This window comes from Triticum dicoccoides, chromosome 2A (genome assembly GCF_002162155.2).
Source record: "Triticum dicoccoides isolate Atlit2015 ecotype Zavitan chromosome 2A, WEW_v2.0, whole genome shotgun sequence".
Classification (NCBI taxonomy): domain Eukaryota; kingdom Viridiplantae; phylum Streptophyta; class Magnoliopsida; order Poales; family Poaceae; genus Triticum; species Triticum dicoccoides.
Genome location: NC_041382.1, coordinates 4,077,674 through 4,093,139, shown reverse-complemented (window position 1 = coordinate 4,093,139; position 15,466 = coordinate 4,077,674). Strand labels below are relative to the sequence as shown.

At 46.1% G+C, this 15,466-nt stretch overlaps 2 protein-coding genes and 1 pseudogene across 2 annotated transcripts; 1 reads left to right on the top strand and 2 right to left on the bottom strand.

Annotated features, from left to right (window-relative positions):
• Nucleotides 1–272: 272 nt before the first annotated feature.
• On the bottom strand, nucleotides 273–5,009 carry LOC119358555 (annotated as a pseudogene).
• Nucleotides 5,010–6,968: 1,959 nt separating this feature from the next.
• Nucleotides 6,969–7,782, top strand: LOC119352667 (transmembrane protein 234 homolog). The gene has a single exon (XM_037619247.1). The coding sequence runs from the start codon at nucleotides 7,074–7,076 to the stop codon at nucleotides 7,458–7,460; it is 387 nt and encodes a 128-aa protein (XP_037475144.1). The 5' UTR covers nucleotides 6,969–7,073; the 3' UTR covers nucleotides 7,461–7,782.
• Nucleotides 7,783–8,252: 470 nt separating this feature from the next.
• LOC119352666 (disease resistance protein RGA2-like) lies at nucleotides 8,253–10,750 on the bottom strand. Its single transcript, XM_037619246.1, has one exon. The coding sequence runs from the start codon at nucleotides 10,451–10,453 to the stop codon at nucleotides 8,933–8,935; it is 1,521 nt and encodes a 506-aa protein (XP_037475143.1). The 5' UTR covers nucleotides 10,454–10,750; the 3' UTR covers nucleotides 8,253–8,932.
• Between the last annotated feature and the right edge of the window lie 4,716 nt (nucleotides 10,751–15,466).

Below are 15,466 nucleotides of genomic sequence, written 5' to 3'. Positions count from 1 at the left end.
AAAACTAGTAGCTGCAGCCTGCAAGCACGAACCAAGAGCTCAACAAACTCATGATAAACCCTGAAACCAGGCCGCATCTCATCATTCCATCTTCTGCTATTATTGTGCACACAAAACACATCGTCGTAGTCGTAGCTACTAGCACGTTGCTCTATGTACAGAGAACCAACTAGAACATAGGTCGACCAAGTGTGATGAGCTGCTCGAAAGAGATGCCAGCCAGCCACCGAAATGCACAACACATAAGGCACAAGACGACGTCGGATCGCCGATCACCACGGCGCGGCCGCCAGCTGCAGCATAGCATCAGCATGGCCCCTCCTCCTCTCCCCCGCGATCTCCTCCATCTCCATGTCCATCTCCTTGAGAGCATCCTTCAGGCTCGCCATCTTCGTCTCGAGCGCCCTCACCTTCTCCGCGGTGCGAGCACGCTCCAGCTTCATCTCCTCGTACCGCTCAGACGGGTGATCATCTGATGGCCCGGCGTCGAGGAGGAAAAGGAGCTCGTCGACACGCTTGCGCATGAAGCTGACGTCCATGCCCAGCAGCTCAAATGACTCTAGGGTCTTCTTCCACGCCACCAGGTCCTCTGGAGAAGAGGAGGAGGCCGGGTAGGACCTGATGCCCTCAGCGATGCTGGCCGTCTCTGCTATCACCCCTGCGGCTAGCGTCGGGTTTATGTGCTTCGGCAGACGCCTGTGGAGGAACGCCTTGCGAGCGCCGCACAGCTTGTAGTACGTCCAAAGCTGGTGATCGGGGACTAGTTTGCGGTCAATAACACAACTGTCGACGGCGGTCTTGAAGGCTCTGAATGTTTTCACGGCGTCGAAATCAGGGTCTGGATCTGCTGCTGATCTGCTGCCACCGTTCACGGCTTCTTCACTGAAAAGGTCATTGCTATCGTCGTCGGATGCTTTGTTTCTGATAACTTTGGTGACCTCTGGATCCGCCTTGGACTTGACACCTTCATCCGAAGTTTCTTCTTCTTTTTCTGTGTCACAGAAGAGAAGACATGATTAGAGAGATTTTGCAAAATTGCAAGATGAAGATGATCATACTTTTACTCACCGGGTATGTGGTTTTCCATGGACGTGTCCAAACTCAAGAGACCGAGCGCTCCATCGGTTGTAGTGAACTTATTCTCTCTCAGTATATACACCTGTCCACACCAATGAATCCTCAAATCCTACCATTATCAATATCATGAAGGAAAATATGGGTGGACTCGGCAATTCTCTCAATGAGTAGGTATGGGTGGACTCGGCAACTCTCTCAAAAATATTTGCTCCCTTCTATAAAAGTATGGTACGCCTTTGGCGTACTCACAAAAAAAAATATCATGAAGGAACAACTAGTACCCTGCCGTGCACTCGGGAAAGGGATATTATAAAAGAATTACAGACAGTGGACATAACATTTGTGAGGCACTCACCTTAAATCTTTTCGGTCCGACGAGTTGAAAGATCACGGCATCGCCGACCTTAAGACCATGGCGTACCACAAACCCATGCCACCCACCACTTAGGCCCTGCTTGCGAGCTAGGTAAATTGTATCAAACCCGTGCCCATCCTCATCTTCTAATACAATTGTAACATCATGCTTTGGAAGATGCTCTCTGCAAAAGTGGAGCGGGACACCCTGGGAGAGCAACACAAAATTCAAATGCAGTGGAAGAAAAAAGAAAGCTAAAAACTAATCAGGGACACTTGATTCTCTGCCCCTCTGTCTAAGAAACTGAATATCACAAATGTAGACGAGCTCTAAATTTTTATGCCTGTGTTTTCTGGAGACATCAACTGCCTTGTAACTTAATCTTCTAAATAAAAACACAAACTGAGTGTAGTTCATAAGAATAAAAAACATCACCGGATTATTCGGCATTGGTCAAAACTTCGAACACCTAACAAATAGATACTTACCAGCCAAAAACCTTTAACAACATGTGATTTCTGCATAAGCTTGACGAAGCTTGGACCTTCTGCTGGCAATTTGTTTTCTACCTCTAAAGCTCTGTCCAAAGCACTGCCATACAAGCCCAAAACACTATAATTCAGATAGACACACTTGACAGCTTTTGAACACTCTACTAACGAGAAAACAACAAAAGTTGAAATACCTTGCATATTTCTTCCGGCTATCATCATCAGGTATCTGTCAAGTCACAAATTGTTCATAGTTAGTCTGTTGCCCAAATAAGAAATTTTGACTATACCATCCACATTCGAGAATGTAATACACATATTGACCTGCTTATACTCAGTTACAGCATCATATTTTTTTAAAGGGTGTGATATATCAACAAGTAATTGGTGAGACCTTACCTCTGGCTCAAAATCAGCATCCGTGCCTTTATTACTCTTACTAATGTTGTTGTTGTCAACCAACATTGGCTTCTTCTCTATCTTCCTCTTGGACCCTGCTGGCCTCCTTGTCTTCTTCCTCTGAAAAAGCAGAACAATGAATTCAGTATAGCTTTATATATGCCACTGGATATAACAAATAATCTGAGTTGTGAAATTTTTGGATGAGCCGAAATAAAGCGTTGTGGGTGTATTTTTTCTGTCAAATACGGATCAAAATGTGCATATTTTTGTATTAGAAGAAAGAACTATTGGTACAGAAAAATCTAGAGACCAGTAAAAGAAAGCCAAAAGAAGCAAAGAAAAGCTACTCTAACACTGTCCAACCATAGAAAGCATCTTGAATTCATAATATATTTGTTCGCAATTTATCTATTTATTAGTTCATATCACACACACATACAAGGATAGAATAAGGGAGTGTTATCTTACTTTATGAGCTTTAGTGATAGTTCTCTGGGCTTTGTGTTTACATCGAGAGCCGGGATGCTTTCCAGGCTCACTCTTCACATTCTTGGTTCTCATCATCTGCCATAATGAGGTTACACCAATAATTTATATGATCGTATTTTATGAAACTTATGATCGAGATGGAAATGAAAATGAGGAACTATTGCGATGATGTCAGACATTATGTTTTCACTAAAATTGATGCTGTGAATGGGTCCATGTGTGGTGTAATTGGTGCATATACAAGAGAACTAAAGCAAAAACACTCACTATCAGTGGAACAAAGTTGTCATCGCTGCCATCAACTGCCGTATTCTTCTGAGCAACATCAGCAGCGAACTCCTCATCCTAAAATTGCCAAATTTTTATTATCGTGTCACGAGAAGTTCAAAATTAGTAAAGATAAAAAAATGCATACATAATATAGTCTAATAACATGGATGACGCTCTGCAGTCACTGTGTACTTGTACTAGACTACTAGCTGCTGCAGTACTAACGAGCGCTATAAGGAAAAAAAACATAAGCAGTTAAATTTCAGTTTGTTTGACGGTTCCACAAGGTAAGCGTGACGGAAGATTCAGAAAGAAAGAGAAAAGGCAGATGAAATGTTTGACAAAAAAAAGTACTCTGAATTGACCTCATAACAATCTCAGTAGTCAGTACTTGAGATTTTCTAATGCTCGATTCATCGACCGACCAACCAACCAACCAACTAACTGATAAAAGCGGCTTCCTATATTTATTCAGGTTGATATATGAGAAAATGCGTTTGATACTCTGAATCCTGGAGGAACAGAGGTGCCTGAAATGCAGAAATGTGAGATCAGATGGTTCCATGAAGGTTCTTACCATCTGCTCAGAACCACCACCATCATCATTCGCCGCCGCCGCAGCAGCAGCGATGTGCCTACTGAGGCTACTGCCATCATCAATAAAAGAGAGTCTTCGATGCGCCAACGACATCTTCTGGCCCATCTTGGTCCTGGCAGAACGAGAGGAATCACCCGCCGGCGTCCCTCCCTTACCCTGGAAATTAGTCATGCAACCAAGACAGAGCAAAATCAATCATGTTGGTACTTACTGAATGTCAACTAGTGATCTAGCAGCAAGTAGTACAGGACCAAAACAAAACACATATATAGTTTGTTTCAGATAAAAGGCTAATGAAACGTTGACACAAAAGACTACTGAAGTGGCCTCATAGCAGGCTCAGCCTAGACTCCCAGATAAAACTAGAACACATTCAGCAACACACATATAGTTCCGGTGTCGAATAAATTGACCGACAGACAAAATACACGAGAAAAATCGTTTCCTGTTCATATCACTATTACATTATAAATAATGTCAAATCGTTTCTAGGAAAACAAGAATGTGTGATATACTGTATGTATGAATGACAACATGCAGTTGATACACTCTGAAGCCTGACAGAAGAGAGGTTCCTGTTCCTGGAATGCAGTAATGTGGGATCAAGTGCTTCTCACAATCGGCTCAAATTCGATCAATAATTTTGTCACTAAATGCCATCTAGTAGTGATTTAGCAACAATTTAAGATTCAGAAACAACAGAGAAAGCTAATGAAATGGTTGCCAAAAAGGACTACTGAGGTGGCCTCTGAACATGCATTTGATACTCTGAATCCTGGAAGAACAGAGGTGCCTGAAACTGAAATGCAGCAATGTGAGCTCAGATGGGTCCACAGAGGTTCTCACCGCCGGCTCAAAATCATGGTCGTCGTCGTTGCCGTCGCCGTGCCTGCTGCTGCGTTCATCAAGCAAACCGCGCCTTCGATGGACCACCTTCTGCCGCCGCATCTTGGACTTGGCAGAGTCCGCTGGCGTCCCTCTCTTCCTCTGGAAATTAGTCGGGCAACGGATCAATAATTCTGTGGCAAAATTTCATCTTGTGATCCCTCTGTAAACTAATATAAGAGCGTTTAGATCACTAAATAGTGATCTAAACGCTCTTATATTAGTTTACAGAGGGAGTACGTAGCAATAACTAGCAGAAGTAATTTTCTACTAGTCCGTAGAAACAAAATCACTCGAAACACAGAAATAGCATGAAGAAACCCCAAGAAATTTTACATAAATAAAATAAATAAGTGAGTTCAGTGGGGTAGAGAAGCAGATGGTGATGGTAGCTGGAACAGAGGAGGAGGGGGGTTACTTTGGTGGGCTCGTCGATCGCCATGGCTGGCCGGATGCACTTCCTTCGGAAGCTCCGATGGGTGAAGTGACTGTCAGTGTGAGCCAGAGGAGGAAGAAGACACTGGTAAATACTAGAGATACACAGCGTCCCTTCAAGCTTACACGTGTACACCTCCCAATTATTACCACCGTCTTACTGCCTCGTGGTGTACTGCTTGTCCAACATGCATTTTTCAGTTATTACTTTTTGGCAATTTTAAGTCATACAATTTTTCTTTTTGAAAAAAATAAACACTGTGAGCCATATTTCAGAGAAAACCAATTGGGACTATCGTGTAGTTGTCCCAGGGCGGCACCGGGATGACTAGGGTTCCCAGATCGACGCCTCGCTCCCCCATCTCCCTGCCAGTCATCAGAGGGGGGCATCGGGAAAGCCCGCACGGTCACCGGTGAAGGTGGCAGTGAGGCTCACGTCGCTCTGTTTTCCCATGCAGAAGGCATCGGATGGCGGGACGACAACCCGGGAGTTAGGCGGCGGGCGTGGCCCACGGGTGATGGTGGCTGGATCGCTCAGTCGCTTGGGTGGTGAGGTGTTGCTGGGTCGTGGTCGAGGCGAAGGGCCTTCTTCGGCCCCTGCCTCCATATATGAAGGTACGACCCCCCCTCCCTCCTCTTTGAATCACTCCTTGTCATCAACACTGGTGCATAATGGCCTTGGTCGTCTGTCCTCTTGCTAGTGAGGTGATGGCGGTGCAGTTCTGAGTCGGGGGGAACCCATGGCTGGCTGGTCTGGCCATGGTAGCCGTGACACCCAAGGGTGCCACTTTCCTCCCTGGAGGAGTTGTGGAAAACCCTTCCTCCCACATCCGGGCATTTTCCCGAGCGAAAGCTCAAAATGTTTGTGGATTGGTTGGGGGCGACATTATGAGAGTCGTGTTCTCCTTGCAGATGTCGTATTGTGACAGTTGGTCTTGAATGAGTGGTGTCGTGGTGGGGAGGTGTCCGACTACTTTGAGTTTCAAGTGGCGATGGCGAGCGATGTGTTTTCTTGCAGACCAAGCGCTTTTCCATCAGGTGATGCTCTCTGGTACGACATGCGTTGTTATGTCCCAGCGGTTTTGGCATCTTCCTCCATGGGTGGAAGAGGATAGGGTTTTCTCCCCGATGGCAGCAGCTTGACCACGACTCTGAGTGCTTGGTCCCTTTCTTGTGAAGGCCGTCCATGTTTTCAATATGTTTACCGCCTAGGCTCGGTCTCGATGTTGTTTTCTTTCGCCTTTGTTTGCCCCTAGTAGTTTGAGCCTTCGACGGCAGCATAGTTGATAGTTGTAGTTGGCGTGGTGTCCTTCGTGTTTCGAGCAAGTCATTTTGTTGTGTTCTCTCCATCTGACCGCCTAGGTTGACCTCAAGATTGTTCGGGCACCTCGACTAGTCCACCCCGATGGCAAAGTCCCACGCGTCGAGCCAATCGCTGGGGGCCGGCGGCTGTGGGGGCTTCGAGAAGGACACGCCTATGCGGGAGCTCAAGAAGCTTTCCGCGTTGGCGAGCTGGCGGGGCAGAGACACCAACACCGAGGTAAGACCACGACAAGACCTCCTCTCGCAGCTCCATGGACACCACCATGCACTCCTTGGGCACCACCTAGCGCAGCTTCACGCGCCACATCACCGCCTTGTCTGTCTTGTCGTTGTTGGAGCGCGCTCGATGAAACGCACAAGCCAGTTGTAAGTTTTACTCCGCTAAATTTAAGAGGTCGGTTAGAAATGACCAAAACTTAATGGAGTAAAAATACTTCACTAAGCTTTACTCGACTGAATAGTTCTCTATTTTTGAAGGGATCGGTTAGAGTTGGGCTTAGAAGATTTAGCATGCCCAAAACTTGTCAAATTTTTTAACTTCTCTATAGTCTAGATATTAGCAAAAATTTGAAATTACCCAAACACAAACTCCCTTTTGAGAAGCCAAAGGCTTGAAATTACACAAACACAAACCTCCAAACAAGTCAGCGAGATCCAGTCACAGCGAGGAAAGCAGAGAAACAGAGGGAGAGCTCACCGCCGTCCAGCCCCCCAGATCCACCGCACCCCAGCGAGCGAGCGAGAGAGCATGGCGGCGGTGGGCGGCGACGCGGCGAGCATGGTGGCGGTGGGCCTGGTGTGGGGCGCCACCAACGCGCTGATGCGCCGGGGAGCGCTCGTCTGGGATCGCCGCTCCCGCTCCCTCCCCGCCGGCACCGGCGCCGTCCGGCGGTGGGCCGACCTGCTCCTCACGTGGCAGTACTCGGCGCCGTTCGCCGCCAACCTCTCCGCCTCCGCGGCCTTCTTCCGGCTCCTCGGCGACGCGCCCATCTCCGTCGCCGTGCCCGTCACCAACGCCACCACCTTCGCCGCCACCGCCGTCGCCGCCGCGCTCCTCGGGGAGGCCACCCGCGCCGCGCCCGCCGCACTCGGCACCGCGCTCATCGTCCTCGGCGTCTGGGTCTGCATCTCCTAGCTCGCTAACTTCCAAGGGTCCGACTGCATCTGCATCACTGTCCTCATCTGTCTTCAATGTTGTCTGCAGAATTAGTCTGAATTTGGTCTACTTGTGTAGTAAATGTTTGAGATCATAATTTGTGCCTTTGATGCTAAAATGTACGCTGAATGCGCTTATTTTTCAGGCCTGGATAGGGAACTTGTAATTGTATGTATCACACAAATGCTGCAGCATCTCAATTCATCAATTCTCTGTTTCCAACCTGTTTGCGCCCTCTGAATCACTTCTGTTTGTATCCAAAATCAGTTACCCACAAGAATGACTTTCTGAATGAACACTGTTTATCAATACCTTCCCCTGACCTCTTGCAAAATATGGTTGCCCTGTTCCCAACCTAGTGGTTTTGCCATGTGTTAAGTAAGTGCAGATTGACGATGCCTTCAACTAATTATCTGTTTGAGGTCCGACCTTGGTAATGGGCATTCGTTACCGGCCTGACTATTGCTACATGCTCTTGCGGAAGGTGCTTAGGTCTACCTGTTAATAAGAACGATGTTCATACTTTTGCAGGTCCATACATGAATGCTCTGTTTCGGAGCAATCAGGGTACTATACCTGGGCACTCCTAGTTCATGGCACACAAGATCATGGCTGTGATCTACTCCCTCCGTTCCAAAATAGATGACCCAACTTTATACTAACTTTAGTATAAAGTTGGGTCATCTATCTCATTTTGGAACGGAGGGAGTATCTGGGAGGGAGAAGCGTCTGTATGGCTGCATGCTTAATCCTATGAAGGTATGTTTTTGTTTTCCGGAGAAACACAAAGGCTTCACGTTTTGATGTATTGTTAGAAAAAGAGTCTAGCTCATGAAGGTTTTGGTGCTGATCAAAAGATAGAAAACACAGCTCAGTTCATGGGGTAATAGCCAAAATCCAACAACTTAGTTTTACATTTATCGTTGCCTCCTCACCGCCCTGAGTTCCAGGTAATACCACCACTACCATTCCAGCTTATCTTTCTGATCTTTATGCCCAGCAAGAAAAGAATCTGCCACAGAAATTACATTTGACAGACTTGCTGGGTTCCGCCCAAGGATCAAACTCACACACATGAGAAACAGAGCAAGTTTGGGGCACCTTTTCTCTACTCTTTTCTCCATGTTCAAGAATTATTACAAGGCTTGGGTTTACATAGTACACATAGTATCAAGATCAATAGGATACAGACTCAAGTACTCAACTCTATAAATACAACTTGTCTTGGACTCTAACTTAACTGACAATGCAAACATTCGTCTTGACTCTGAAAGTACTTACCCAAACACAAGCACAATGTACTCGACATGCAAACACTTGTACAACGATATGACGACTCCATACATATATGTTAGCTAACTTGGTAAGACTCCACAAGACAGTAATGATATTTTCTAATTCGTAAGAGAAGGCGGTAGCATACATGATATGAGTCGCAGACAGTGTGCTACTCAAATCAAATGTTCCCCATCCTGATGTACACGCTTCTTCCTTCCTACTGTAGGTTGTGGTGCCTGCATCTTACAACTTATCGTGTAGTTGTAGTAGGGCGGTATGCTAGACCTCCATGCAAGAGCCTCAAATTCTCCACAGGGTAGCGTACCACCACATCCTAAGAGAATATCCTGCACACTGATCTTGGGAACATTCTCGGAATCTGACCGGTAAATGTTGCAAATCAAGAAATGTTTGCTGCTCTTCTCCGATCTCCTATGGTACACCGGTTCATCGTCTCGCAAACGAACTGTTGGGTGCTGTTCAAAAATAAGGAGGTTTGTCTGTTTATATGCTCTTATACATTCAAGAGTTGTGCGCCAAAATCGAGGATTGAAGTTATCTCGCAGTATCCCAGCAATGATACGCGCGCCTGCGAAGCTCTGTCTCTGCTCCAAAGCCATCTCCATGGCCATCGTTGCCAGTTTTGGCTGCTCATCTGGGTTTGTGCTCCCGAATGCAAGCGACTTGAAAAAGTGCCAATAAGCGTCTTGCGGGAGATATTCCAGTCGAAGTGCTTCGGTTGTTCCCAGATTCACAATTCTATTTGATCGACTGGTGATTATGATTTTGCTCCCACCACGTGGTGTCATGCTGGTTGCGGAAGATTTCAACCTTCTCCATGTTCCCTCACTAATATCCTCAGCTAGTTCAACAATAATCAGCAACCTGTTTTGAGAAGCAGAATTTTGATGTCTGACTAGGCCACTAATATTGTTTCCTTTCAGGTCAATAAGTCCTTCATCCTTGAGACTGCCTTCTGGAAAGAACAAGATCATCGAGAAGTGACCACGCACACTCTCATCCCTACAGACATACTCAACAAGGGTGCTCTTCCCTACTCTTCTTGGACCAATGATTGGAAGTACAGCCAAGTCTGGCATAACATTGGGACACAACAAGAATTTCAGGACCCATTCCCGTTCAGTTTGGCGACCAAACATGCAATTGTCCAAGAGCAAATATGTGCCGTAAGGTTGGCGAAGGATCCGAGGATACAATTCCAAGAAGAAAAGAAACTCCTTCATACCGGCCACGGTGTCTTCAAGGGTATCAACCATCTGTTGCAGCTCTTCTCGCATGTTGTTGTTTGTGCCGAACAACAGTGCTTCTCTGTTGCTGCTGCCACTGCCGGTCCGAGAGAAACGGAGCCGTTTGGCTGGACTGAATTTAGAGAGCGCAGATGATGAGTGGCTTACCTTCTCCTCGTCGAGGGCCGCTTGGAATCTCAAGGCATCGAGAACATAGTGGCCTTTGTACATTCCTTGCCTCAACATCTTGAGCTGACGGAGCATCCCCTGGTTGGTGATGTCCCGCACCTCGGCCTCCTCGACGACGATGTCGATTCTCAGTACAACACTCTGTAGCCTTTGGACAATCTTGTTGATGTCAGGCTGCTGCTGGAAGTATTTGCTGATCACGAACGACGCCGTCCTACTGATGAGGTCGCCTACGATTGTAGAGATGAGGATATCCATTGATTGCCGAGCCTCCAACGCTCGACGCTCGAGTGGTGCAATGGAAGAGGGATAAAATTGGCAACGGGTTACGCTAGCAATTTCGACCCGATACCCAGGTAGGTGTTCTGGATGGAATGTATATATGAAGGTAACTGACTATGGCAAAGTAGTGTCGTGGTGGTGCCTTGCTACTGCTGAGTCTTCGGCTGAGTCTTCGGCGAGTCTGACTTGACGTGTTATATAAGTTGATGTGTACTCCCTCGTTCCTAAGCATGTCTTTTTTAGAGATTTCAATATGAACTACATAACAATGTATATAGACATATTTTAGAGTGTACATTCACTCATTTTCCTGTATATAGTCCATATTGGAATATGTAAAAAAACTTATATTAAGGAACGGAGAGAGTAGAATTTATTTCAGGTCACGATGTCACATCAGAACTAACTAATTGAGGTTCCTTGTGGTGGAACTAGCCGACTAGAGTTTAAGTCCTAAACTTGGCACTGGTGCTTGCTGTTTTCTGGATTTATTTGATGTTCGTTCAGTGGGAGGAGATGCTCCTGTTGGGTAGGTTGTGCGTGCATGCCTTTTTTTTTTTTTTTGTGAAATTGCATGCATGCGTTTCTAGAGGTGAGTCTATGTGTGCGTTTGTGGGCATCTGCAGTGTTAGAAAAAACCCAACTAACTGCTACCCTTTTTCCTTGTCAAATTTCTCCTTGACGTGTTATATGAGTTGGACTTAATTTGAGTAGACTAGTCTTGGTGGACTGTGGTCTAGTCAAGAAAGACAAATGTGAGTAAATTTTGGCTAAAAGAAATGAGAATGAACGGCAAGGCAGTCTAGAAGGCGTTATGGTCTTTGGCTGGCTCTAGGAAACGGTCGAATTTGCCTTGCTTCTACGCTCAGTGACAGAAAGTGGTCCTGGAGGAATATTCACTACCTTTTTTTTTGAGCGGTAAACCAAACTTTATTGATTAATGTTTCGGTTTACAGGAATAACAAAGGGATCATGGGGTACTCCCAGCCACAAATGGCGCCCTTGAACTAGAGAAATACAGAATTTAACTAGATTATGAGCATCAACATTCCCTTGCCGTCCTTCAAAGATGAAGTCGCAACGTTGTGAATTGTCTTGCCTGGCTTTGGATCTCCTTGATAATCATGCTATATCTTCCTGCCGTCCCTTTCTTAATTTCCTCCACAACAGTTTTGCAATCACAGGCAACAACAATCTGATCAAAATGTAAATCCTGAGCTAGGGCTAGCGCCTCACGGCAGGCCAGCGCTTCTAGCATCGGTGGATCATTGATCTCATCAAAAACCATTGCTGAGGAACTGAGGAACTGGCCATCGCGGTTCCTTCCTATGGTGGCAGCTGCTCCTCTTCTCCCGTTTCTGGCAACTCCCCCATCTACCTGAATCTTGACAACACCATGATCAGGCGGTATCCATCCTTGCCTGACACCATGTCTCGCTGCTGCATGCGAGTCGCTCCTTGTAGCCGACCCATTATGAACAGTTGCAATTTCAGCAATGAAACTCTTTACAAACGAATGAGTCGCGTGCGGGCTCTGTAGGTCTCCCTCATGAATAGCTTACAACGAGCCCACCAAATCGCCCACATAGTTACTGCCATCACTATCAGGCTATCTTGTGGTAGATGATCTATGGCTGAAAATAACCACACCTTAGCATTCGGCTCCGGGGTCGCTTGAACAAAATCAAGTATGTTTTCATCAACCAGTGCCCAAACGCACCTTGCAACAGAACATTCAAAAAGTGAGTGTCGCCATGAATCTGCCATTCCACATAGCTGACAGTTTCCATCATCCGCCATTTTCCTTGCGTGTCTTACATCCTCTGTTCGGATTGACAGCTTAGACAGTCTCCACAAGAAATAACGTATTTTTCCGGGAACTTTAATGGACCATAGTGACGCCCATGATTTAGCTTCAGCAACAAAATCTGAGGACCCAGATCTTCCTTCTAACCATTCCTCTCTTCTGCGCTTTGTGTCAGCCAACATTCGGTAAGCAGATCTTACTGAAAAAACTCCATTCCTCTCAAAGTTCCATGCCCATTGATCATCCATTTGTCTAGTGTAGATCGGAATGGCCAAGACAGCCAGGGTATCCGTAGCAATAAAATTAGCATCAAGCGCTTCTCTATTCCATGCCGCATTATGTGCATCAATCAACTCACTTACAAAGGTTGGGGGGTTGACCGATAGACACGCTAACGGCCTCATGATAGCGTTCCTCGGTATCCAGTTATCTACCCATATCCTCGTCGTTGATCCATCTCCGATTCTCCTGATAATCCCTTGCTTGAGGACATCTCTTCCTTCTATTATGGCTCGACATACTTGTGATGGCCGATTCCCAAGTTCAACTTCCAGAATTGTGCTTTGAGGATAATAGACAGCCTTCAAAATTCTCGCACATAAAGAATCTGGACACTGCAGAAGTCTCCAGGACTGTCTTGCCAAAAGAGCTAGATTGAAAAGCTCAAAATCCTGAAACCCTAGCCCACCCATGAATTTGAGCTGAGTCATAGACTTCCAAGAAACCCAAGCTGGCTTACGTTTACCTTCCCTGCTTCCCCACCAGAATTGCCTTGTTAGCTTGTTTAGGTGCTCACAAAGGCCCCGAGGTAGCTTAAAACATGACATTGAAAACACTGGGACTGCTTGTGCCACTGATTTAACCAAGACTTCCTTTCCTTATGAAGACAAACATTTTTCCATCCATCCCTTCACCTTGCTCCACAGCCTGTCCTTCAAGTACTTAAATGCTCCATTTTTAGAATTGCCTACATCAAAAGGCAATCCTAGGTACTTTTCATTCAGGGATTCATTGGGAACATTTAGTATGGCTCTAATCTCATCCTTTATAGTGTTTGGGCAACCCTTGCTAAAAAGATAGAAGACTTAGCTGTGTTAATCCTTTGACCAGAAGCCTGGCAATAGTTCTCCAACAGGTTTGACACCTCGGTCGCCCCTTCCCCGGTTGCTTTAAAGAACAGCAGGCTGTCATCTGCGAATAACAAGTGGTTAACAGGTGAAGCTAGTGGCACCACTTGTATCCCACCCAGTTGGGATGACTCACTTAAATTTTTCAATAGGCCTGAAAGGCCCTCCGCTGCCAATAAGAACAGGTAAGGGGAGATAGGATCTCCCTGACGAATTCCTCTGCTAGGTCTAAATTCCTCCAACTTCTTTCCATTAAACAAAACTGAATAAGAGACTGATGTGACCAAGTTCATAACAATATCAACCCATCTCTGAGAAAACCCCAGTTTCAGCATGATAGCTCGTAAGTATTCCCATTCCAACCTATCATATGCCTTCATCATGTCCAATTTAAGAGCACAATGTCTGTGTTTGATAGCTTTATTGCGTTTCATAAAATGCAAGCATTCATATGCTACAATGATGTTATCCGTGATTAAACGGCCGGGAACAAAGGCCGATTGTTCAGCTGAAATGATCTCAGGGAGCACATTCTTCAGGCGGTTGGCGATAACTTTAGAAGCTATCTTATAAAGCACATTAGATAAACTGATCGGTCGGAACTGTGATAAGTGAGAAGGGTTTTTTACCTTCGGTATGAGGACCAAATATGTCTGGTTAATACCTTCTGCACTTTCGTTTCCCTCGACTATCGCCAGCACTGCCTTAGTCACCTCTTCTCCACAGACCCCCCAATGCTTCTGAAAGAAATGTGCCGGGAATCCGTCAGGCCCCGCCGCCTTCATAGGAAACATCTGATAAAGTGCTGATTTGACCTCCTTTTCCGTATACACCGCGTCCAGTTGTGCTCGCATATCATTCGCCACCTTCACCAGAACCGAGTCCAAAACCTCTTGCATATTGTTGCATCCCTCTTAGGTGTAGAGGCCTTTATAAAACTCATTTGTCATACCCTCTAACTCTTCTGCATCCTCCGTTAATTGCCCATCCGGCCTAGCCAGGGCCGTGATTTTGTTTTTTCTCCTTCACATCGATGCTCTTTGCTGGAAATATTTTGTATTGCTGTCACCATAAGTAAGCCAGTCTACACGCGACCGCTGCCTACTCATGATCTCTTCCCTGTGGTATAGCTCGACCAGTCTGTCAACCACTTTGATTTCAAGATGGCTCGGTTCTGTTCTTCCTGGTACGTTCGTTAACACCTCAAGCTCTTTCGCGAGTTGCTTGATCTCCTTCTTTACATTACCAAATGTATGCCTATCCCAGCTGTACAAATGTTCGCTGAGATCTTTAAGTTTATATCTGACCTCAATTGCCGAAAAACCCTTCGGTTTGCCATTCCAGTTCGTTTCTATGAATGAATATAACTCTGGGTGTCTCTCCCACATTACCTCATACTTGAAGCTCTTCGGCTTCCTCCTCGCATCCTCATCATCCGATAGCTTCAGCACTATAGGCCCGTGATCAGAGCAAGCTGCAGTCTCATTGCTCACCTCCGCGAGCGAAAAAAGAGAACTCCACGCTGCATCTACGACTGCTCGGTCGAGGCGGACTCTTGTGTAAGTCCCACCCGCAACCCTCTTCTCAAATGTCCACCATCTTCCTTTGTGGCCTAAATCCATCAAGCCACAAACATCTAGGGCATCCCTGAATCCCTCCATCTGCCCTTGGCCTCTCAAGTTGACTCCTTCATGTTCTGACTGAATTAGAACCTCATTAAAATCTCCCAACACTGCCCAAGGCAGTGTTGACGCCGCCGAAATAGAGCACAACGTGTCCCATGTTTTATATCGTTCCGCCACCCGTGCTTCTCCGTACACACATGTTAACCTCCATGGCGAAGGTCTAAGATCAGATATATTAGTGTCTATATGATATTTCGAGTAGCCGGTAACTTCTACCTTTATTGATTCATCCAGAAAATTACAAGAGCTCCACTCCGTCCCGAGCTACTAACAGCAAAGGGTCTATCATATCCGAACGATTGAGCTAAAATCTCGGCACGTGCGCTCGACAATTAAGTTTCTACTAAGCACAACACGGGCAGGGCAAATT

What these genes read in the sequence shown, in the direction of transcription:
- LOC119352667 (XM_037619247.1), top strand. Translation starts at nt 7,074, where the DNA reads ATGGCGGCGGTGGGCGGCGACGCGGCGAGCATGGTGGCGGTGGGCCTG.
- LOC119352666 (XM_037619246.1), bottom strand. Translation starts at nt 10,453, where the DNA reads ATGGATATCCTCATCTCTACAATCGTAGGCGACCTCATCAGTAGGACG.